This window comes from Zonotrichia albicollis, chromosome 11 (genome assembly GCF_047830755.1).
Source record: "Zonotrichia albicollis isolate bZonAlb1 chromosome 11, bZonAlb1.hap1, whole genome shotgun sequence".
Classification (NCBI taxonomy): Eukaryota; Metazoa; Chordata; class Aves; order Passeriformes; family Passerellidae; genus Zonotrichia; species Zonotrichia albicollis.
In genome coordinates, this window is record NC_133829.1 from 20,185,959 (window position 1) to 20,210,478 (window position 24,520).

Consider the following 24,520-nt stretch of genomic DNA (forward strand, 5'->3'; position numbering starts at 1 on the left):
CTTCATAATTTAGCCCTGTGCATCTCTTTAAGCTTCTTTAGAGAAAAAACCCTTCATATCATTTAACTGGGTGAAGCTGTTTGCTTTTGAAGAAGTTAAATTTAGGTTCAGGTGAAGACTGTTCACCTCCAAGTATGGCTCAGCTTTGAGAGAGAGGTACTTCAAGGAGAAGAAAAGATTAAATATAACTGAGATTGTACTAAATTGATTTCAAGTCCTATTAGCTCATCTTAACATTTCGAATTAATCAGTGTCTCCTCTTTAAATACTTTTAAAATTATTTTTCTTATAATATAAAGCAAATTATCTGATTTCACTGCCTCTTGTATTTGTGCTGTTTAGAAATGTTTTAGGGAAGAAGTTTGGCCAGAAAGTGAGAGAAAACCACGGTCTTCCTGTGTTTTGATGGCCAAGATGTGCCAATATCCATTCAGTTCCAATTGACGTTTGTGTGTGGTGTGTGACACATTAGAAATGAAAACTGCAGGTGGCCGTGTGTGTGTCTGTAGTGTTACCCACAGGAGGGGTGGGAGTTGAATGACTGTGGAAGATCTGCTCCGTGTGTGTATTTGAAGTGTAAATTGTGTTAATGCTCTGACAAGCCACTGAGAGCAAAGGTGGTGCTGATGGCTCCTTAGGTGAGGAGAGACCAAACCCATCTGGGGAGAAATGGGTCTGACAGCCACCTGCCTTCTGAGTCACTGCCTCCTCTGGAATTTATGATTTATCTTCTTTTTTGCTTACTTATTACACTTCCATCTCTGTGGGTTTTCACAGCTGATAGTAGTTTTTCTGGCAAAGATAATATTTTAAGACTTTTTCTGTTGGGTTTTTTCTTGTTGTTTTGTTTGTTTTTTTTAATCTAATTTCTAGAGAGCTGAGCAAACAACTTCTATAGGGAAGAAACCAGTGCTAGTTTAAATGCATGCAGAGAGGATCCTGCTAACTCTGCTGCTTCTGGAGCGTAGATTCTATGTGGTAATTTTGAGGTGATGGTGACATCATAAATGCAGAGATTGGTGTTATTCTTTGCTCTGAGAAGGATGTCAATTTTACTGTTCAAAATACTGAAGTAATGCTGATTTTGAGACAACTCATGAATTGGCTTCTCCAACTTCAGCTCCCCAAACTTATGAGCACTCCAGCCCCCACACAGTGACTGTACTTGAGGGCCCAGCTGGTGCATTTAAATTAACACTCATTATACTACTGAGTCACTTCTGGTGGTGGTCTGAAATGCACCAATGCTTTGTATCATCTCTGGCAGGTTCCTTGAGTTTGATCCATATGTTTCCATCCTGCTGGCTAAGATTAATTTCAATCTTTCTTGTAGTCACTAAAGAAATTAGTTGTGTTCAGTTTCTGGTAATCTTTTTGTACAGATTAGTGCTGTTGAGTACAGTGCGTCTATGTATGAGTGTTTGTTAAAAATAAATGTAGCATTTTTGTCCTGCATTTGCATTGGAACAGATTCAGTTGAGAGAGAGCTTAGATATCAAATTTGGCCATAATCCATTAAGGTAGTTCTCTTTCCAAAATATCTGCATTCCTTTTTAACTAGTCTCCTCAATATTGCCAGCTTTCCTTCTGTTACTATACTTTCATTAGGATTACACTTTAGAAATGTTTTCCTTGTACAGGGGTGATCCACTGCAGTTTGGAGTCCTTCACTGAACTCACTCCAACATGTCCATGTTTGTTTCAGATCCAGAAATGGACATAATACTCCAGAGAAGTCTCGCCAGGACTGAATAGAGGGGAAAAGATCACCTCCCCTGCTATCCTCATGTGGCCCAAACATAATGACGGACTTGTATAAATAGTATAAAAGATGTGAAACATGTGGTGGAACAGTGTAGAGGCCTAAAGAGTGTGAAGGGGGTAGAATTAGCAGCAGTGTAATCTACCTTTGTCCTGGAAAACATGGAATTGGTATCCAGCAGCACAGGTCTGGTGAGGAGCTGTGAGGGAGCTCGAGTTGTTTAGCCTGGAGAAAAAGGGGCTGAGGAGCACCTGATTGCTCTAGCCTGAAAGAAGGCTGTGGAGAGACAGGTGTTGCTCTCTTTTCCCAGGCAACAGTGACAGGATAAGAGCACATGGCTTTAAGGTGCTCCAGGGGGGGCTCTGGTTGGACATCAGGAGGAATTTCTTGATGAAAATTGGAATGGGCTGCTCAGGGAGGTGGTGGAGTCACAGTTCCTGGAGATGTTTAAGGAAAGACTGGACATGGTGCTTATTGCCGTGGTCTAGTTGATAAAGTGGTGTCAGGTCATGGGTTGGATTTGATCATCTCAGAAGTCTTTTCAAGCCTCATTGATTCTGTGATCTTAAATGTATCTTCCAACTGTAACAATTCTGTGATTCTGTGACTTTATATCCCACAAACTTTTAGTTTCTTGGACTAAGTTGGGTTTAGTGCCAGTCCCCATTGATGAGGCTGAGAAGGACCCCACCCTCCTGAGGCAGAAGGTAAATGGTGTTTGCATTGTAGCAGGGATATGTATTTGCAGAAAAAGGCAATGTCTGAGAGAGCAAAGGCATTCCATTTTTCAGGCTAAGTCTAACCAGGTAATTACACATGAAGAAGGAAAGGACTGTTTCATGTGGGGGACAGTGAAATTAATTGGATTCCAATTTCCTTCACAGTTTATTTCCCTGTAGCTGTGGTGCAAGCAGGAACCAACCAACATCATCTGCTGCCAGTAGAAAATCTCCATGCCAGACCTTACCCTTGGCACGAGGTAAAGTTGCAACTGAGGCTGTGAGGAGGAATCAATGGGAAAAATCCAATTCATGCTCAGAGGTAAACTTTGGCCAGTGAATAACAAGCATGAAAGTAAAACATATGCTTTTCCTTACCTTGTGTATTGTTTAATTTCCTCCTGTTTTCTTTGCTTTGCACTGTTTCAGCAGCAGGCAGGCAGGGTTGAAGTATGGAAGTATGCTTAGGAGGACTGTGTTTTAAATTCCAGCTGTTTTAATAGCCTAGCATGAACTCCTTGCCTAGCATGAACTCCTCTTGTGGTGACTGCTTTAATTTCTATTTTATGTTTGTAAAGAGCATTGCCTAGAAGGAAAAGTTTCTGTTTTCAGAAATGAAAAGAAGATGCAAAATGCAGTAGAGCAGGCATATTTTTTTGTTGGCTATGGATTTGGCAGGAAGAATTCCCATGTGAGACATTGTCACATTTCACTTGGGGCAAAATATGATCTGCTTCCTAACAACTCCCTGGGTGATTGTGCCACCAGGAGAGCACCCTGGTAAGATTGTCCCCCACAGACTGCTCATAAACATCATAAAAATTGTTCAGCAGCCATGGTCACCAATAAAAGGAAATAAAACACAGAAAACTTATAAATTACTGTATTATTAGCTACTATGAACATTAGTTTAGCCACAGTTCTAGAAAATGAAAGAAGAAAATTAACTCCATCCTAGCCAGACTCAGCACAGCAGAGAATGTGTAAATTACAGAAGCTGTATTTGCAAGGCAAATAAAGGAACAAATCCTAAGCCCTGCTGTGTGTGTGTTAGTATTAGTGAGGCAGAAGAGCTCTAGACATTTAAATCCTTGCTAAACCTCAGTTTATGGGCAGTGACATTGATCTGGTGATTGTGCTTTTAATAAACCAATCTTACGTTTAGCTGAATTGGAGTCAAGTTGCAAAGCTATTTATGAGTGCACATAAGAAAAATCAGTAAAAATATGAAATATTAGGATAGAGAAAACCTTCCAGTGTGAGTGACCAGCAGCTCCAGGCTAAGGCAGAGATGGATGACAAATGCTGTATATTTTAATATGCTGCAAGCTTTTTTAATAGTCTTGTTTAGGGAATAGAGGAAAAATGTGGTTTATGTCACCTGGGAGTATATTCTAAACCCTGCTTCTTTTTCTCCTTGGCAGATGGAGACCTTTTAGCCAGCCAGTGAGTCCAACTTCTGCTGCATGTCTGGCAGCACCTCTGAATGATCACATGACTCTTGATATGGATGCAGTCCTGTCAGACTTTGTTCGGTCCACAGGGGCAGAACCAGGTCTGGCCAGAGACTTACTAGAAGGTAAACTTTTTGGACCCAACCATTTCCTGTGCTCACTGCTTGCTTAAACCAAGAACCAGTCATAACAAGAGAGCTGTGGTCCAAGGAAACAGATATTTCTTGGTAGTTTTACCAAGACAGCTCTTGTAATAAGCTGACCATAGATTATACTAAGGCAGGTGTTTTAACAAATTCTTAAAAACTTCTTAGTATTAGATTGCTGTGTTTTAAGTTACTAAGAGTCAAGCCCTATATGTTTATGTGCCAGTGAGAGAAGGGAGGAGACTTTAGCTGAATTTTCATATTCAGCTGCCTGAAAGTAATTGTAAAAGTTTCTCCGATCACTGTATTTAGTCTGAAATGGATTTACTGTGCAGTGATAGAGATACCAGAGGTATTTTTGGGTCCCAGTGGTTAATATGCATACCTGAACTTTACAGCATGGGAGCCAAGTGTATAGGTTGAAAAACAACTAAGAAGCTGTATCAGAAAAATAACTGTCTATTTATTAATCTTGTTTTAGTTGTTTTAGGTTTATAGGCTTAGAAGTGTAAAGACATCATTGATATTTGAGAGCATTTCATAATTGTTGGTTTGTTCATTTCTTCTCTTGTTGGGCTAATAATAATTGTGAAGATGGGAAAGTTGGAAAGGAGTAGATTATATCTGCAAATTGCAAGGTGGTTCTGTGGGCTTAAAACTTCCACACTGAACTTGCCCCTGAGAGATTTGGGGTTTACTTTATTTTTTTATTTTAATGTGCTCTAAGAAATTGTGTTAAGTCAAAGTAACTGAACAGCTACAGCAGATGTGAAAGTATACCTTGTTTTATGTATCTCCTTTTTGCAAGAGCTCCTTCACTTTATGCTGAAAGTTTTTCATTTTGTGGTAAGTTCTTCCTTTACTCTGGGCTTTTTAGTAATATGACACGATAGATTATTAACACAGAGATGCACACAATTCTGCAGCATTTCCCAAGTCATCTGGTACATGAAATAAGACCTTGGAATGCCTAGCAAGGAATATTAGCATAGGCTTGCTATATTTAAGAGCTCTCTGTTTTGTCTGACTGATTTGATCAACCTGTCATTCTCGCCTAGAGTCTGTCTTAGTCTGATGGTCTTTTAGAAAAAGAACATGAGAAGTTTTTTCTCAGCTATATCAGGACAGATTGTCAGATATTGTGCTGATAGAGCATTGCCAAAATTTCAAAGGGTTCCTACATATCAGAGGTCTTTCAGAAGAGTTACTTACCTTTTTTCCTTTCTATAAAGAGCAATGCTTTCAAATAAATATCAAATAGAGTTTCTCTGCGTTGTACTTCTCGTTTCTGTAGATTAATAGATCCACATCGAGCATACTAACAAAGAAATAAGTCATAAACAATCTAATTATTCTGACAGGCTAATAGACATATGCATCTGCCCCAAGTAATTTCCTCCTACACAGGAATTTCTCAAAGTAAAAGGGATTGTTGCTAGTTCTGAACCACATGTGCTCAGACAACCATTTCAGCACATGTGGCTGCAGCTACATTTGGTGTAACAGCTTCTAACACTGGTCATATCTTGTGCTGGGAGGCAGTAATTAATGGAGTGGTTTCTCATTTGTTTAAAAAAAGCACAACAGGGACTGCTGCCCTGACAGCATTGAAACCCATGGAGTAGCTTCTTAACAATAATATAAACAATATTCAGAAGAGCAGCCCACCCCCCTGTGATGCCAATTCCTTGTACCTGGCCTTGGAATGATGTCCATATCATCAAACTTCAAAAACAGGTGTGCACAAATAGTTCCTAAAATTTTCAAGGTTTGGTTGTTGATAGCCTTAAAAATTATGGTCACAGTGAACTTGGAGCCAAAAAAAGGCTTGTGTAGAGCCTCATTTCCATGAAATTGCAAGTTTTGGTCAGATCCAGTATGACCCCATGGCCCTTTGCTCTTTATGACTTGTTCAGACTGAATTTTCATAGTGTGCTCCTATGGAGTAACACCTCCTTTTCAGAGCCAATGCTGTTTCTTTTGTTCATCCCTGGGGAAGTTTCTTCAGTTTCACTATACTGTAGATAATCAAGGATACCAATTTCTGCTTCCTTATCCAATCATTTTAACATATTAATTGTTTTGCTTTGGTTATGTCCTGCTACATCCCCAGCACAGTTGTGCACAGTATGTGTTGTTCATCCCAGCAGCAACACATACTGACTGTTGTGAAAATAGCTAGAAAATCTATACATTGCATATAGATTTTCTACATTGCCAGAAGCTGTCCTAAATGTTGGCTCACTAGATGTTTCTATACTTTGCCTATCCTGCTGGTAAAATCCCTGCAGTTTTCTTCTGTGGGGCTTTATACTGAGTGCAGCTGCTTGTCCCTTTATCTCAGAAAACATTCTGCTGGTTGTACTTGACATGAATCTTTCAGAAAGTGACCATTCTGCTTTTGAAATGAAGAGGCAGAGAGATTTAAAAAAATAATAGTTATATAACATTTTCATGGCTAGTATCTGGTATAAAAGTCTAATATTGGATTTCCATATTTATTAAGCTGCTTACAGCTATTTCAGATTAATTATAAGTTAATATTCCTAAATTTCAATTACGTATCATTAGCTGTACCAATTCTGTATTACTGGATTATACATACATGCTCTAAACCATTTGTTACTTAGAAATGTTATTTTCTAGCTTTGCTTTCATTTTTGGATGATTACTTACTGAGTCTTTCATGTTTCATTTCCTGTCTCTGAGATGTTGTTTGCCACTTCCAGAGGTTTTTACCTTGTTTATGTGCTCTCAAAAACTGAAAGCATTCTTGTGTATGTAAGGTGATGAAGAGTAGAAATTATGTCTTTTGAACCTTCACTGGGTCTGCCTTTTCAGCCTTTCATGCTCAGCCTTTGCTGATTTCTATTTAAAAAACAGCCTAAAAAAACCCTCAACTGAGTTATTAGTATTGACAGAGCAATTTGACAATAAATGTGACCCAAGTGACAAAAACAACAATCTCAGCAAAACAGTTTGAAAAAAGCCTGTGCTGGCAGCCATGTGTATCCCTGCTTTGGGCAGGAGTGAATTCAGAAGTGGATCAGCCTCATGTCACAGGGAAACAGGAAATCAGCTGCAGGACTCTCCAAATGTCACCTCTGTGTGTGCAAGGCACCTTCTAGTCACTGGGAAAACTCCTTTGGCTCACTCAGCTTTGGGAATGTTCTTAAGCATAAACTGAGAACTCTGCATGGTGCAGAATTGTTTTCTCTTCAGCTGTGCGAGCTCCAGCTTCCCCAATAATAAGGAAAAAGGAAGGTTCAGGAATAGGGAGGGCACATCCCTTTCCCTCCTGGATAGTCTGGGCTGGCACCTCGATTCTCTCATACATAGAGTAACAGTAATGCTGGTGTGTTTATGTATAATCTACTTAAAATGTGGCCTAAGACAGAAAGAAAACCATTAAAGAAAATAGTTTAATCTTTGAAACAAGTTGTACTGTATGTGGCTCACAGTGGCAGGGCTGTAGGTGGGGATGAACTCAGAGATCACTGATCAATCAGGAGAAAGCAGCTCAGTTTTCAGGGAGCAGTAGATGTGCAGGCAGTGTCCCCTGGAACAGAGGCAGAAGGCATAGGATAAAATACCTTAAAATGCCAACAGTGTAGGGCAATCATCAGGGACTGGAGGATTTGTGAAATAATGTATTTAACTGAAAACTTGCCCTTTGACTTGTATAAATGGTTTCATTTATTTATATAAATGATGTGGCATTTCATCATTATATAAAAACAAATGCTATTTCCAGCTTCAAACAGCACTTAATTGAGGGATATATAGCTGAACATGAACTCAGGAACTGGGGCATTGGCTTTCCAGTCACGAAATGTGAGCAGCAAAGGTGACTGACCCCATGGAATAAGACAGAGTTGCAGTACAGAGACATCTCCTCAAAGAACAATGTATACAAGCAGAATTCAAAGAAAAGCATGTAATTTATAGAGAGAGAGACATTTACAGTGCTGTCATGTGACTGAGTGTACAAAACTAACTCCCCAAAAATATTCTCCTCTCCCTCAGATGGTTCCTTTTTTAGTTCTCTTGTGGAAAGCTTGGCAATGGGAAGGGGAAGCTGAGCTGCTACCAATGTCTCATTAAACAGGGAGCAAAACTGTCATTTCCAGCTGCCTGTTCAGTTTGGACTGACTTTGCATTCTAGCAGAAAATGAGACATGTGTTAACAAAATGGCCTTGCTGTATTATTGTCCTTTGAGAACATGGACCAAAATAAAATCTTGTTTTAAAGCATATGGTTTAATTTTATCCTAATTTTGTGTATTAGTTTTTCAGAAGGAGAAACAGCTGATCTGAAGTTCTTCTTACCTTTTGCTTCTAAATATTTGTTAATCTACTTCATGCCAAACAGGAAGCAGTGCCTGCATTTAAATGGAACCTGAGGATTGCTTTGTTAACAGTTGGTTTGTAGGAACAGACTTCTTTGCATTAGCCTGGGGTGTTTCTGTGTTGCCTTCAAGTTGCACTTAGAGTGCATCTTATAGATACTTACTTGATGCTCAGTGCCTTCCTCAGATGATTCTTCTCTGACTGAAAGTTAATTTGTTGCCCTCTCAGTTTCATGTCCCTTTGAACTTTTCCTCTGCTGAAGTCCTGTCTATACATGTTGCTGCAAGTTGCCTTTCTTTGTGGTTCCCACTATTCAGATCTTTCCTAGTTCCACATCTCAAATTGCATCCTTTCCAGTATTTTATTTATCATTAAATCAGGAATTTCGGTGATCTTTCAAATATTCTTTTAACATATTGGAGTAGGTGGATTTTTGAAAGCTTAGAGGGGGGAGGGAACTATTTAATAGTTGCATGTTTGCTTTTCCTAATAATTAATGATAAAATCCTCTTGGTTTTCAATATACCTGATTTAAGAAGTGAAAGACAAGAGATTTATTAAGTATTATAACCCCACTAAGCTATAATGTTTTAGCCAAAGCAGTACAAAGCAAAAAACCCAAAAGACTAAATAATACCATGTTGCTCTGGGGTTACAGCCCTGGAGAATGCCCTTGTGACACCCCCCTGGAGTGCTGCATCCAGCTGTGCTCCCCCAATGGACCTCTCAGGACATGTCCAGAGGAGGCCATGAAGATGCTCAAAGGACTGGAGCACCTTTGCTATGACACCCTTGGGCTGTTGGGGATGAGAAGTTTCTGGGAAGACCTTGGAACACCTTCCAATACCTAAAAGGGCTCCAAGAGAGCTGGAGAGGAGCTTTTGTCAGGAGCCTGAGTGATAACACAAGGGAATGGCTTCAAACTAAAGAGGACAGGGTTCAATTAGATATGGGGAAGAAACTCTTCCCTGTGAGGGTGGTGAGGCCCTGGCACAGGGTGCCCAGAGCAGCTGTGGCTGACCAAATCCCTGGAAGTGTCCAAGGCAAGGTTGGACAAGGCTTGGAGCACCCTGGGACAGTGGAAGGTGTCCCTGCCCATGGCAGGGGCTTGGAATGGAATGGTGTTTGGGATCCCTTCCAACCTAAACCATTCTTGGAGTCTATGTTTTTATCAATGCTTCTAAGGGGAATCCTAGTTGTGCTGTCCTTTAGTACCTTTTTATTAACCCTCTGCTAATCTAGTTTGAGGGGAAGTGGCTACTTAGACCATATATTGTTTTATCTAAATCTTTGGTTTTTTCTTCAGGCTTATAATAGCTCCTATTGTTATTCAAGGAACCATTATTTAGGGCAGAAACTTCACAGTGTAGCTGTGTTTATTCTTGAATTTCCCTTTTATGTAGGTGTCTGCTATTCTGCTATCTCTGACACTAACACATCAGTACCAGCCTTCAGCCACAGTGTATCTTCTATTCCCTACTCAGCAGCACTTTTTTGTTTGTTTTGGTTTTGTTTGGGCTTTTTTTGGTTTTGGTTTTTTTTTTTTTTTTTTTTTTTTTTTTTTTGTGTGTGTGTGTGTGTGCTGTGTTTTGTTGTTTTTCCTCCGAACAAGAAGGACTTTGTTTCAAAGCAGAGACCTTTGAGTGTTGTTAAATTGCACACCTGCTGACTCACATAGCACATATAGCTGTTCAGGAAGCAATTGCTCAGTAAGTGTGTTCTTTCTATTCAGTCAGTGAGTTGATTTGGTTCCAGCACCCTGATAATGATTTCACTACCTGTGTTTTCCAACCAACCTTGTGCTCCTCCAGCTTTTTTGCTGACTGATGTTCTCTGGCCATTTGAAACTGGAAGCCTTTCCTGCAAACCTACTGTGTTGGAGCTGGTTTGGAGCAATCAAATTGTTACTGATCCAGAGCTGCTAGTGGCTTGTCTGATGTGATTGTGTGCACTGAAATAATGTTGTTATGCCTCTGAAATGCCTTTTAAAATACAATAATATGTCATATAAACAAAGAAGCAGTCAGTGAAGAGCATGCATCAGATAAGTAACAGTGAAACAAAAATTGCAGACAATCTAAAAAATAGACTTGCATTGGTTTTGTCTGTCAAATTGCAACAAAAGCTTTTACTTGACTTAAGTTAATTGATGAAATTATGAAAAATAAATTAATTGCCTGTTACTTGTCCTTCAGGCATAACCTCTGTGGGGGTAGGAAAGACTGGCCCTTTCTCTTGGGTGCCTGTGCAGGAGATGGCAAAGAAAATGAGAGATGTGACAGAGCAGGGGGGGTTGTGTGAGGAGCAGGGTCTGGAAGATGTCAGCGAAGAGCATGGGAGACACACACAAACAAACTTAGGAGAAGACTTCCTCTTTCCCTTCTCTAGGGGCCAGAGGGACTATGTACAGTCTGCCCCAAACCAGGGGGCCAATGCCACTTGTTGGACAAGGAGCAAGACTGGAAGGAGGGACCTGCCCTGTAGCGTTTGGGAGGGAGGATGTGTTTGTTTGCCATATTATATGAATTTATTTTTGTCATTTCCAACCTAGCATAACTCAGGCAGTTTTTGTCTCTCAAAACTTGTTTGTGATGTAATAAGATACAGTTTTAGAAATGCAAAAGCTTTTAGTATGCAATGTTTAAAGGAGGAAAGATAGGCTCCACAACCACCAGCCCCACTAATTTCCTCAGTACTTTGCAGCTGAAACTTTCTCACCTACTTGTCACACTGGTAGAAATCCTTGTTCAGATCATCTGCTCTGGACATTTCTGAATTTAATAATTTTCTTGATTGGTTCCCAGCTTGCCTCTTGTTTTTGCAATCTATTCCTGTGGTACAAATTACATCATATTTTTTATTAGATTTGTTAAATTTTTAAAATTTTTTTGCACTGGATTAATTTTTTGTACCTATTTGTATTTCTTCTCTCAGAGTCTTTCATAAACCCCTTACTTTTGTTCTCTCTTTCTTTTCTCTATTTGTCTTTGCTGCCTTCAGTTTTCTTTATTTTTGCTTAGAATTTTTCTTTGCTAATTCTCCCAAACTGATGAATTCTCATCTTTTTTTATGGGCGGTGGGAAAAACAAGAGATTTGTCATTTGTATTTACTTGTGAAAGTGTAAACCAAATTGAGAGGGGCAAAGGGGGAAACCTTCCATCTTTCCAGTGGAGAGGGTAGCTGGGAACACTTATGCTGGTTAGTGAGGGTGGCTAATTTTCAAAAACACTATTTCATGGAGATGGAAAGGTGCTGAATGTTCTTTAATTTAGTTGAATGTTTTTCTTGCATTTCAATGCTTGGAGGCTCCAGCAAATTTAGGGAGAATGAGTCCAATAATAATTTCCTGTGTTGGTTTTCTGAAGTTTAGGGCTTTGGTGCTGAATTGGTGCTTCTGTTCAGGACATGGGGAGAACTCCAGGGATATGAAGAGATTTGAAAATCAAATATTTCTGTGTTAGGTAAAGACATTTTAATTTTTGTAAGGTTTCAAGTCTATATTAGAAGTTGAGTTGCTACAATTTACCATGGAACGTAACTCAAGAGCCACTGTGCAAATCCAGTTTTAAATGCAACACACTGTGAGCCTGCTTTCTGAAGGCTCAATTTAATTTTTATGACAGAGCTTTTATATAAGATGATTGCATTTGGTTTAAAACTGAGGCCAGTGGGATTTCTGTGAGTCTGCTGATTTTCTGCTTTCCTCTTACATACATCAAAGCCCTGACACACTGCAGCCACTTACAGCACATGCACTGGGATTTTTGTTAGCTTCAGAATTTAAACATGAAAAAATCTTGAGCAGGGGAACTGCAGGGAATGCCCTGAGAAATGCTGTTTGTGTTCCACTGCTACAGGTCTGGTGCTCAGGGATCTGTACTCAGTGATTCCAGGATGTTCCTGGGGGTCACATACAAGCCCTGGGTTTGTAGCATTGCCAATACTAGAGTAATAATGTTTTGTTTAAAGCTACATTTCCTAGAATTATACTTACTTTTTTATTTTAATTTACTTTATTGTTTTTGTGGTTGAGAAGAATAATTTAAAAATGTGTGTAAAGTGCCTCTTAAAACCAGAACCAAAGAAAAGCCGTTCTTACTCCAAACACTGATTGGTTTTGGGAATGCGCTCATAGCTCTTTTTGGGTTGTGTAACTTGGTTGGGATGTGTGTAAAGTTAGAGCAGAGCCCTGACTGGAAAACAGCCATTCACTCTACGTGGGCTTTTTAGGGAACAAATGCTGGCAACAGCTGAAGTTCTTGTTCCAGTATCGCTGACAATTTTCACTGAATTTACATTTTGTCCTACAGACTTTCTAATAGGCAATTACAGCATTGCAGAACAATTCTGTGTGGCTCATGTGGTGGTTTATATGATAGTCTGCTCAGGAGCTAGATAACATTCTTGCTCAGTGATACTAATTCTCCTTTCAGAGGTTTTTAAGTACTTCAAAACCTGAGGTAGTTTAGCCCAATCCTGTAGGTACCAGCTGTTTGTGCTGGTTTTTTTCCTTCTTTGGTTAAAATTTTGTTCTTCACAGATATCACTGTAACAGGAAAAGGCTTTCTTCTATCTGTTTAAAACTGCTTTGTACTATATTTAGCTTATCTCCTTGGTGTAAGCAAGTAAGTTATCTTTAACTGCTACTCAGGTAATGTAGCTTCCCAAAGTACATAAAATGACAACCTTCTATGGTGTAATAAATCATGTATTAGTCAGAATCAGGTTACTTTTGAATTGTGGAAAAGTGCTTGTGGAATGCTCTGAAAGTCTCATGTAGCTTGTAGGGTCTCTCTTTCTTGTTATTTAATATTTTTAATTTTCCAATTAGAAACACGTACTTGGAGAATGGTAGACATTCTCTGTATCTTAATTTAGCAGGATTATTTTGAAAATAGCAGGAAGATAGCTCAACGTGTTTTCGTGGTATTTTTTGAGAATGCCAAGTCCTCTTTCACCACCTGTACTAAACAGATTTGTGCATCTCAGGATGTTGGCTGCATTCTGTGGTTACTGGTCAGAGCACACTGAAGGGGAAGGTGGAAGCAAATCCTTTCTGGGACTCTGTGCTGACAGGTTCCACCGGCAGCTCCCACAGACATGGAGCCACACTGGCTGAGTCTCTCTCTGCAGGTTCTGTTACAGAACTCTGTCCTTTATTACCTGCTTTCTAAAAGGCTTTTAAAATCTCTAAGAGAGTGACTTCTCTCTCATGTATGAGATAAAGGGTTTGTGTTTGCATTTTAGCTGTTCTGCAAATGAAAGATAAGAAAGTTTCTCATTTTTTTGGGCTATGACACTATCACTATTGTCTTTCCATCACTGCTCCTAAGTATTATTTATTATTAATACGACCACACAATTACAAATTATTGCTCCCTCTCAGTGGGATTTAGAGTTCATCCTAAATTACTAATTTCTGGAGCCATTTGATTGAAATCTGAGCAAGGGAGGTCCTGGCCTTGATCACCTCCTGTGATAAATGTCATAGATTTTGGGTTTATGGATGAGAGGAGAGCAGTGGATGGTGCCTTTTAGTCAATGGTAGCTGGCTTTGACACTTCTTCCCACAGTGCTGCTGTGTTGGGATGCCACAGGCTGGGGGGGTCCCAGGAGGGTGGTGGGGGTAGCTGCTCCCCAGACAGAGCTGAGCTGAGGGTTCCTTTGCTGTTTTGCAGGCAAGAACTGGGACCTGACAGCAGCTTTGAACGACTATGAGCAGCTACGGCAGGTGCACACGGCCAACCTGCCCCAGGTGTTCAACGAGGGCAGGTTTTACAAGCAGCCAGAGCCAGAGCAGCCTCCCCAGGTGACCAAGGCTGAGAGGCCCTGCCTGCAAAGGCAGGATGACATTGCCCAAGGTAAGAGCTCCTCTGTGGGGTTTCAGGGGACTGGAGGGTCTCCAGTCTGTCTGCCTGGGAGCTGTGCTTGGCTGCAGAGAGTGGGAGGCCATGTGTCAGCAGCATGTGAGCTGTGTCACTGTCACGGGGCTCAGAGCTGCTGCTAGACCCTATTTTTCATGTTTTGGTGGTTGTGAGCTCTGCATCAGTTCTGCAAGTTATTCTTTTAATGGGTGATTAAAGTAAAATATGTTGTCTCCAAGCAGTCCTGTGGTACTCATGAAAGGAGTTAATTAGAGGGTGTCACAGACCACTCTTGTATATAATTTTCTATGCTTATTGAAACAAACAAACCAAAAGGTTTAAAAATCCGTATTTCACTCTTTGCATTCTTACTCACAGTGTGTGAAAAGGGTGTATGCAGACTATGAATAACTTTCAGCTTTAAAATGTCATTCTTTTATGGTACCACAGAAACTGCCTCCTATCCCCTGCTGAATAGAAATTGAAACCTTAAGTAAAATTAATCAGCTATCTCTAACAGTTAATTTCCAGTACAAGATGATAAGCATTAGAATTTGCTTTTTTGTTTTCAGAGCTCTTAGGGGTTTTATTACAGATCTCTCCCTCTCTCTGACAGTTGAGTTGCAATTTTTTTCTATGAATTTCTCAAGAAGCTGTAGTTTGCACCAGAATAAATCTGCAGGTCTGGCAGCTTGTCATGTAGGCAGGTAATAGCAGTAGCCTGGTGATGGCATTCTGTGCAGCCATTAAAAGGAGCAGAAGGGCTTCCCTTCTCCTGCTGGCTCTTCTCTGCTATTAAACAGGAAATAGCATTAGTTCTTAGGAGTTTCAATAAAGCTTTTTAAAAATTGCTGACTTCCATCAGAAGAAAAGGAACTGTGGTGCTTCTTAAGTCTCCTTAAAGCACTGAATACAAATAAAGAGAGCAAGAGCAGCGCAGTTGATAAAACCATGTCCCTTCAGTCTCGTTGGGATACAGTTTGCATTGAAATGTCCATCTGATGTTGAGTGGGTGCAGTAGGTAGTGTGAGGTACATCTGGCTTTGACCGCCTGGACTGACAGGAATTTGGCTGCCAACTCAGTGTGTAGCTGAGGATCTCCTGACCAGAGAGCCACCTCTGACTGGCAGAGAACCCCTGGACCTAGGGGTGTTCAGGGAGGAGCAGAGAAGGGAAAGAAGCACCTTGGTTTGCAGCAAGGAGTGGAGAATGCAGCCAGCAGGGGAGGGCTGGGCTGTGCTGGGAGGGGTGATGGAGTGGCAGAGATGGGATGTCACATGGAGGTGCTGCCCTGCACTTCAGTGCCCCTTCTCAGGGGATTTAGCTGAGGTGTAGAGGGAGAAGAAACCAATGCAAAATCAAACCTTCTGCCCTCTCCCTCCATTTAGGACAATTTAGGGAGTGCAATTTAACTCTCCATTTGATCCACTGGAGAAATAAAAGTTCACAACCTGCAAGAAAGTTAATTTTAAATTACCATTAGTCAGTTTGTGATGTCTTAAAAACACTATTAGCGATAAGTTATGTTAAAGTGAGCTTTAATTAGGAGTTCAAAGCATTAACTGATTGTCATCTGTCTGTCAATAAATATTTCTTCCAATGAATCTTTGAAAACTTAAGATAGATCAAGGAAGAATTTTATAGGAATATTTATCTTTCATATTTTTTTACTTTTACTACTGGTCTTTTTTGCTAGAAGGAGAGTCAAGTTCCTCTGGCTTGCCAAAGGGACCTGTAATAGGATCAAGCAATCTTTTACAGTAGGAAAATAGCCTGAAAAAGGTAGCAAACAAGATATGGAATAAATTCCTAGTGAAATGAAAGTGCATTCACCAGCCTTGGCATTGCAGGCCTTTTAGGCAGTGGTACAGGCTGTAACTGCTCTTTGGTTTCTCCACAGAAAAGCGTCTCTCCAGAGGGATTTCCCATGCCAGCTCAGCCATAGTGTCCCTTGCTCGCTCCCATGTAGCCAATGACTGCAGCAATGAGCAGTTCCCTTTGGAGATGCCCATCTACACATTCCAGCTGCCCGACCTGAGCGTGTACAGCGAGGACTTCAGGAGCTTCATTGAGAGGGACCTAATTGAGCAGGCCACCATGGTGGCATTGGAGCAAGCAGGTGGGTGACCCCTCAGGTGTCTGTCAGCAGCTGGGTGACACCGTGGGTGTCAGTAGGTGGCCAATCCAGCATTTGGGTTGGCATTTCTAATCCTGCTTTGGGTCCGGAGCTTGCATGTCCTGCCTGGGAAATAAAAGCCAGAGAGTTACTGTGTTCTTTGCCAAATGACTCATATCCCAATCCTCTGTTTCTTTTAAAACATTATAGAAAAAATGGTCAAATTTCATTAATAAAACCAAGAAATTGAGAGAGGAAGGAAGGGACCAGTGGGGAAGTCATGCAACAGACAAGGACATGAGTCTGGATGGTCAGAGGGAGTTGGTACTTCCAGTTCTCGTGAGGAAATTACATTGCAGTGACTGTGAAAGGAAACATCTTCAAGTTGTGTTGTAGCTTGAGAAAATAGATATGTATTTAATGTGTTTATTATTTTTTATAATGAGAAACTACATAACTTGAAAGCAATACTTCAGTATTGCCATGGGGAAAAAAAGTTTAGATATTTAAAATTAATATTAATTCACATCTATTAGTAGTTTTAAGTTTTAAGCCAATTTTGAAGGATATGGAGAAATCTATTTACTAAAATTAGTATTGGTGCTTTATGAAACAGCAGGAGTGCTAATGAACCATGAAATGAACACATCTGTGTAGTGAAATGCCCAACCTTGGTGATATAAAAGAGTTGTAAAATCAGATTTCATGGTTGCTTGTGGGATATGGAACAGACAGTTACCTTTTTTGTGTGTGGATTGCTCTACTGACTTGTGTAACACTGAGTTGATCTGAGATTCATTCTCCAACCCTGTTGCCCTGTGTGAGCCCAAACTGATGAAGTGCAGCTCCTGTTTGAGGCAGGAGCTCTGCTAATCTGGTATTGCACTGAGTACTTGGGAGATATTGTCATGTGCTCTTTTTTGGCTTTGGTAATTGAAAAGCCAGACATACTTAGATAATAGCCCCAAACAGTACATACTTAAGGAAATAGAAACAAAACCTGTGAACAGCCAAAAGAACCCCAAGCAGTGTTCAGAAGGCCTTTAGGCCTTCCTCTGGGAGAAATAGCAGTGTAAAATAAGGTAGGAATGCTACCAGGCAACTATGAAGCATGAAAACTGCAAGTGACCTACGAAGAAAATATATCCAGTTTCTTTCAGAACCAACTAACCCAAGGAGCACAGGGAAAAATGGAATGATTCTTCCTCTGGCAGTTCTGCCTAACCCTCCCAATTCCATAGGGATAACAGAAGATACCTTGGTACAGCACCATTGTTGACCTACCTGCTTCAGTGCAATTACAGCCTTTAGAGTCTAGTATGAATGACAGAGAGGCTTTCTGACCTTAAAATCAGAGAATATGTGAATTTAGAGCTGACATCCTCTAATCCATGCAATGCTGGCTGGCTTTGAACTGGAAATGGCTGCAGAAACTACCAAATTTGCTGCTAGCATTCCTCTCTCAAACCTCTCTGAAAATTAGAACAAATCATTTATTCTTTTCTTCACATTAATTAGGGCAGTAACTTGACACACACTGGAAAAGTGCCTTCATCCCCAGAGCCTCTTGCACCCTGGAAAGGAGAGGGTTTGACCATTTGAAGTCCTCAGGGTTTTGATCACTGGTGTCCTTGTAGCCTGCATAGACTTAGTTTACTTTGTGAGCATTTCATTCAGGTAACCTGGAACTTTCTGAGAAACACTTCTGTATTTCAAGTAAGTTAAACAGATCCAATAGTTTGCTTAAGAAAATCATGTAAGACTTCATAGAAATGAACCTTTGTCTTTGTTTTAGATGTAAAGATATACAGTTTCCTGCCTATTTTATTTGTTGTACAAAATGAAGATAATGAATTAATAGGAAAGCCACGTAGTATTAGACATTTTATTGTCTCCTACCAACAGTTTGACTATGGTTTGGTCAATGACATAAAAAAAACTCTAGAAGATGAGGTGTATTCCCTGCAAAGAGCCTAAAATATATTTCAAACCAACCTATGAAGGACAGTAGCTTTTGTAGGTGAGGTTGGGGATGTTGTTAAAGGAAGAGGGGTGTGTGCTTGGGTATAATACCATGAATTTACAGAGAAAAGAAATAAAAAAGAAGCTGATTAGGCAAAGGAAGAGGCCATTTGCTAGGAACTAACAGCTTACTACTCCCAAAACCTGGAGTGGGAGAGCAGAATTGCCACTAACAGTGTCACAGGTGGATTCTGAAATGGCCATATGAGCTGAGTGTCTGTAAAAGCCTCTAAGGTTTTTTTTTTTATGCTTAAACTCTTGCTAGCTTGACATCTATATGTGACAGCATGTCCTGGTTACATCCTATCTGTATGGAAACTCAGAAGAAAATTCCCAATTTACTGCAAAGTGCTGTGTGAGATGATAAAGGAAAGGCCCAGACAAAGGCAGTGTGATTTACTTACTCCCCACTGTTGCAGTGTATTGTTTACTCCTTAATATGATTACTTTCTAAATATTCCTCTGAAAGGATAGAATGCATCACATTCATAAAAACATTTTGAGATTTTGTCCATCTTGTAAATTCAGCTGCTGATTATTGCCAGAATTGGAATGAGGTCAGCTCCTGAGTAACAGGCTGATCTCTGTGAGCTCTGGCAAGAATTGCTGTGGTTCTTCAACAGAGGATGACTCGAGGTACTGATAATATTAAATGAAGTCTGGGTGGAAGCAATTTTATAATTTGTAATATTTTGCTTCAGCAAGTTGATTTTCATTATAGACACATGCTCCCCTGTGTGTTGTTAATGTGTGGGTTGACACAAAGAGATGTTATGAAAACTTCTGCTGTAGGGAAGTAGTGTGTTTTAAAAACCAGTACTGGCAGAGGAATGGCTGGACTTACACAGTGTTTTTAACTGAAAGAAAAACCAATTCTATTGCAGTGCTGAGGTGTAATTCAATACAAATGGTACAAGTATACTATATGAAAGTCCAAGAGGCTGTTTCCCTGCGCTTTTCTTTCTGTGTTCATGTTTGTGTTTTCTAGAAAGCTACAGCCAAAGTAAACAGTAATATGCTGTTAAGCCTGGGCTTTGTGTCCCCCAAACCAATCCACCAAAACTGTGGAAATGTTTGATCTCAGTTTTCATCTAAGCCTAATTTTCCTGGTTTTTCCCTAACGGGGCCCACTATAACCACACATTTGAAAAATGAAAATGCACCACTTTTTTGTTATAATCCAATTCTAAACCCATACCTGCTATTTTTTCAGTCAGCCATAAGCTTTGTGGTGTTAACCAAGTCCCAAACGCTTTCTGCAGGATGCAGTTGACAGAAGATCACTTTTATAGAAACCTCCTGTTACTCAAAAGATTCACAAACACCAGACTTTGGCATTTCTTACCAATAGATGTTAGTTAATCTGCAAAGCAATGCCACTCATTATTTCCTTAAGTCCTACCTAAGGTCTGTCTGTTTTTACATATTCTAACTAGGCTTTACACAGCACCTTGCTATAGCTTATTGCTGAATATGATCCCACCAAAACATTCTGCTAAAACCAGGTGGCAAATTGTTATTTCACAGATGCAGGAGTTGCTATAAATGATCTTGTTCTTTCCAAAGGCTGTTTAATAATGCTTTAAATTAAGCTTCTTTATTGCATATTTAATTTAGAACTCAATAAGCCTGGTTTGAGGTGTAGTGCATTTACAAACCAGCTGCTAAGGTCATTTGAGGATTACCAGATGTGCTTATTGATCTGCTATGCATCTTTACAGTGTGGTACTCTTAACACATTTGGACTAATTGCATTTTGATTTCATTGTTCTTAGTACCCAGAACAAATAACTGGGATACATAATAAATGTTGCTACACTATTTTTCCCCCTAGAGTATATTACCTTAGGTTATAAATAAGCTTCACTAAAATTTTGTAATGAGAACTTATTAATGGAGAGGCATTTATTTGTTGTTTGGACTTCCTTCTGTTTTGGGGTTTAACCTTAAGTGCAAGACTGCCTGTACAAATATATAGATGCAATTTCTTCCCAGTCAAGAAACTGGGGGAGAAAAAGTCTGCTTATTGCATTATTCATTCAATTATTCACTTGTGCATTATCCACAGACCTGCCAAGTCTTGGGAAATGTACCAGCTCTACTCATCCTTGTTAATCATCTGCTCTTCCTCATCCCCAGAGATGCTACACAATTACCCCCATTTGCTTTCTCTCTATTTGGAGTGCTCCCATGATGTTTTAACCAAGACTTAACACTCCAGTTTGCCAGCACATGGCAGCCTGTGTGCCAGGAATTACCCACTTTTAGTGTGGACTTGGGCAGTGATAGTCTTCATGACTTATTTCTTCACTGAATAGGTGTCCTTTTGCCAGGCTTTTCCAGAGCCTGTCTCTGGTTTATAATCTGTAAAACATGCTCCACATAGCAATGATGTATAAGTGGTACTGTAAGTATTCCCTAAAGAGAAAGGCCACATTCTATACTACACCTCGGGCTATGCTTTTGTGTCATTTTAATTCTCTGGTAGTGTAGCTGTTGGTTTTTTATGATTTACACTATGGGAAATGAGAGGAGAATCACCTGTTGAAACAATCCATCTGATTGAAATAATTTACCTAAAAACTTACCTTTATAGTAACCTATCTTGATTACCACATACATATTGCTTTTTCTGTAGACAAAAATTCCTTTAATACCCTAATGTAATCCGTCATGTGCGTGTGGGAGGCCAATGTCGATTATGTTTGGGAACTGACAGCAAGGCTCATAATGGTATTAAGGCAATAAACTCCTTGGAAATCCATTACTGGATGCAGCATATGAGACTGGAAGATGCAAATTAATTCAAGGTGCTCTTTTCTTTTCTAGATCCATGTAGAGAATAGTTTATCTGCCTCATTTTTAATCTTCTCAGTTTTGACTTCTAACATTATGTTTAAGGTTATTTGGCAAGGAGGGTGTTGATGGTTACCCCTCCTGCTCTGTGTTTACCTGCACAGAGCACTGCTCCTGTTGCAGGTTCCTCTCTCCTGTAACTGCTGTTTCCCTTCCAGGACGCCTCAATTGGTGGTCCACGGTGTGCACCAGCTGCAAGCGCCTGCTGCCCCTGGCCACCACGGGCGATGGAAACTGCCTCCTGCATGCTGCCTCTCTAGGTAAGGGGCAGGCTGGGCAGGAAACCTTCTGCCAGAAATATTCACTGCTCTCCTCTAGCCCCAGCCAAAGCTCAGAAACACATGAGATGCAAAGATTTGCATTAAAAGTCTGATTCTGGAGCAATATGTCCTTCACGTTTCACTGTAGTGTTTAAGCAATTCTGAAACAGCATTTGGGGTGAATTAAAATAATCTCCAATTGATAAATTAATTATTTCCGCAAGATTTTTTAAGCCTTTCTGCAAATCAGTAGAAAGCTGTGAAGCTGAAGGTCTTTGATGGGCTTTCTACATCCTAACCTGCTAAAATCTTCCACCAAAAGTACTCCAAAGAGTGACTGTTTAAAAACACTGGAATTTTTAATATTTTGAAGAGACTCCTCTTGTTGAAAGATACAGTAAGAAAAGAGTTTTTGGTGTTTCCAAGTATCTCTTTATCTACTTAATTTTATATGCTAATTACTGTAAATGTTTGGAGTATTTTGGCCTGAACCCAGTAGCTGACAATGCAGTGACTGAAACATGGCTGTCTGTAGGCACAGGACTGGGGACAGCTCTGCTTTCTTTTGGTGTATGTTACTATTCCCAACCATATAAAGATGTTTCATTATCTTAGAATGAGCTTGAAAGCCTGTGGCTGGTGGTAGTTTTAAACTTTCTATCATCTTGAATGCTTTTCTCTTCATTTTGAAGCCAGAGGAAATTTCCTGCTGTGTAAGAGCCGGTCTGTGATTCCGAGGAGTGCCTGCAGTGCTCATTAACATCCTTGTGTCTGCTGGCACCTGCAGCTAAAACCAACCTGAGCACTGAATATTCCATGGCTTGCAGCAAAGCTGGAGTTGCCTGCAAGCAACTGAACCAGCTCATATCCTTGGTTGTTCCTAATCAAAGTTTAAAATGTGTCAGAACTCTTGTTGCTCATTAGCTTATTTGTGGTAACTCTTTCTTTTGGAAATCTTAAAAATAGTGAGTGAATTATTTGCTAGGGAGAATCTTCAATTATGTATTAGCTATTTCTATTTCACTGTAGCTTCTTTAAAACTGGATTTCATTTTGTGCTGCCTTAGGGATGTGGGGATTTCACGACCGGGACCTTGTGTTACGGAAAGCTCTCTATACTATGATGAGGAGTGGAGCTGAAAGGGAAGCACTGAAAAGAAGATGGAGATGGCAACAGACTCAGCAGAATAAGGAGGTCTGTATGGCCCAAAGACAGCCTTGTTAATATCTTTTAGGGTTACAAACATTATTCTTAAGTTTGCTATGAAAGTTTTAATTGCTATCAAATTCCTTGTGCTGCCATTTTGTTTGGGGAAAGAGATACCGTTATTTGAAATTTTCATACCAGAATGCAAATGTGTTTGTAGCTTTATGGGTATAAGTATGCAGAGTTTTGTGCCTAAAAGGTCTAAGTTGCATTTGGAATATGTAGAAAAATAAATGTGTAACTTAGCTATCAAAAGCATTTAAAAATGAGTGGATGAAATCCACAAAACAGAGAAAACCCATTTAGGAAAGATTTCCCAGAATCTTGAATTAGGATTTTTAGAGCTGTGGCCAAATATTGAGTGGAAGTGTTCTAACTAAAATAGTCTTTAAATCTGATTTTATTTTTGATTAAAAGCTGTACCTTCAGCATGTTACTATTTCCTGAAGATGTCTGTGCAGTGTTTAGACAAGCCAGTTTCAGGAGTAATCCTGACGGCAAACAAGTGAATGTGCTAACTCTACAGTTGGTATTTTAGATCTTTTTAATAAGTGAATGTACTTTCACTTGAGTAGAAATGTTGAACTATTAATGGCCCAAGATACTGAACTGAGTCATGTGTGAAACTCAGGTGAGTTGCAAACACTGGTACAGAGCTCAGCTTGCACTGTGTGTCAGCAGGGTGGTGACAGAGTTTCCTTGTGCCCCATAGTCAGGTTTGGTTTACACGGAGGAGGAGTGGGAGCGCGAGTGGAACGAGCTGCTCAAGCTGGCGTCGAGCGAGCCGCGCACGCACTTCAGCAAGAACGGGGGCACTGGTGGCGGGTAAGTTCACACTGACACTGCCCCAGGCTGGCTCTCCGTAGGAAAACAGCACCGCACAACTGAGGGAAGGTGTTCATAGCACCACCAAACTGCCTTTGCAGCTCTTGTACTCTTTTGGCATGGCAGAATTATTGAAATATCTCATTATAATATTTAGCATTTTGGTCATGCTTTCTTGTACAGTTACCACGCTAACTTGAGGTTATGTTGTATCCAAAAGAGTCTGCATGTAATAAATTCTAATTGTTTTTCTCGTGGAACTGTTGTTTTGATTTTTTAAGATTTTTTTAAACCTTCAGATGTTTACATTCTTATAAAGAACTTTCTCACACACTTCCTGTAAATAACTTATTGTTTTGTATTCTTTTATAGAAGAAGAGAAATTTGATAGACTATTAGTTAGTCCAGTGTCATTGGAGAGGTGGCTCTTTCACCCTACAATCCACTGTCACTTTTAAAAACCTATAAATGTTAAAGTCAGAAAATAAACTTCCCTTTTCTTCACCTTGAAAGCAGCGGTGTGTGCGCTCGTGTTGTTTCGTGTCCTGCAGTGGCATGGAACAAGCATGTTGGCAGTATCATTTAGATTTTTTTCAGGAGTATATTTGTGAAAAGATTTGGGATGAAACAGTATCTACAACATTTAAATACCCCTGACCCACATAGAGTATCTGCTTTAAATAGCCACTGTTATAAACCATCTCTTGCTTTCAGTGCAGTTATCCCCAAAGGACAGGATTATTTACCAACCTTCAGAATGCAGAAGCTTTAGTTTTTGTGTCTAGTGTTTATCACTAAAAATATTTAGAGTTTGTTCAGTGCATAATTTTCTCTACCTACTGTTTCCCCTGGAGAAAATAATGTGTGGTGATAAATAAATTGACAAAATAAGGGATACAGCACAATGAGAGTAACAAAGTTTGTAAAAAATATTCTTTG

The 24,520-nt window shown here is 39.9% G+C and overlaps 1 protein-coding gene across 9 annotated transcripts in view; it reads left to right on the top strand.

Moving 5' to 3' along the window:
* OTUD7A (OTU deubiquitinase 7A) overlaps positions 1-24,520 on the top strand; it is a 104,844-nt gene that overhangs the window by 59,170 nt on the left and 21,154 nt on the right. For 7 of the 9 annotated variants that reach the window (XM_074549739.1, XM_074549738.1, XM_074549743.1 and 4 more), the window contains 7 exons: positions 2,647-2,741; positions 3,906-4,060; positions 14,111-14,293; positions 16,197-16,415; positions 21,449-21,550; positions 22,617-22,744; positions 23,469-23,581. In XM_074549739.1, the coding sequence (XP_074405840.1) occupies positions 2,716-2,741; positions 3,906-4,060; positions 14,111-14,293; positions 16,197-16,415; positions 21,449-21,550; positions 22,617-22,744; positions 23,469-23,581 (926 nt within the window). In that variant the 5' untranslated portion in view covers positions 2,647-2,715. Of the gene's footprint in view, positions 1-2,646; positions 2,804-3,905; positions 4,061-14,110; positions 14,294-16,196; positions 16,416-21,448; positions 21,551-22,616; positions 22,745-23,468; positions 23,582-24,520 lie in introns of all 9 variants that reach the window. The other 2 variants (XM_074549744.1, XM_074549745.1) reach the window with 1 other exon arrangement.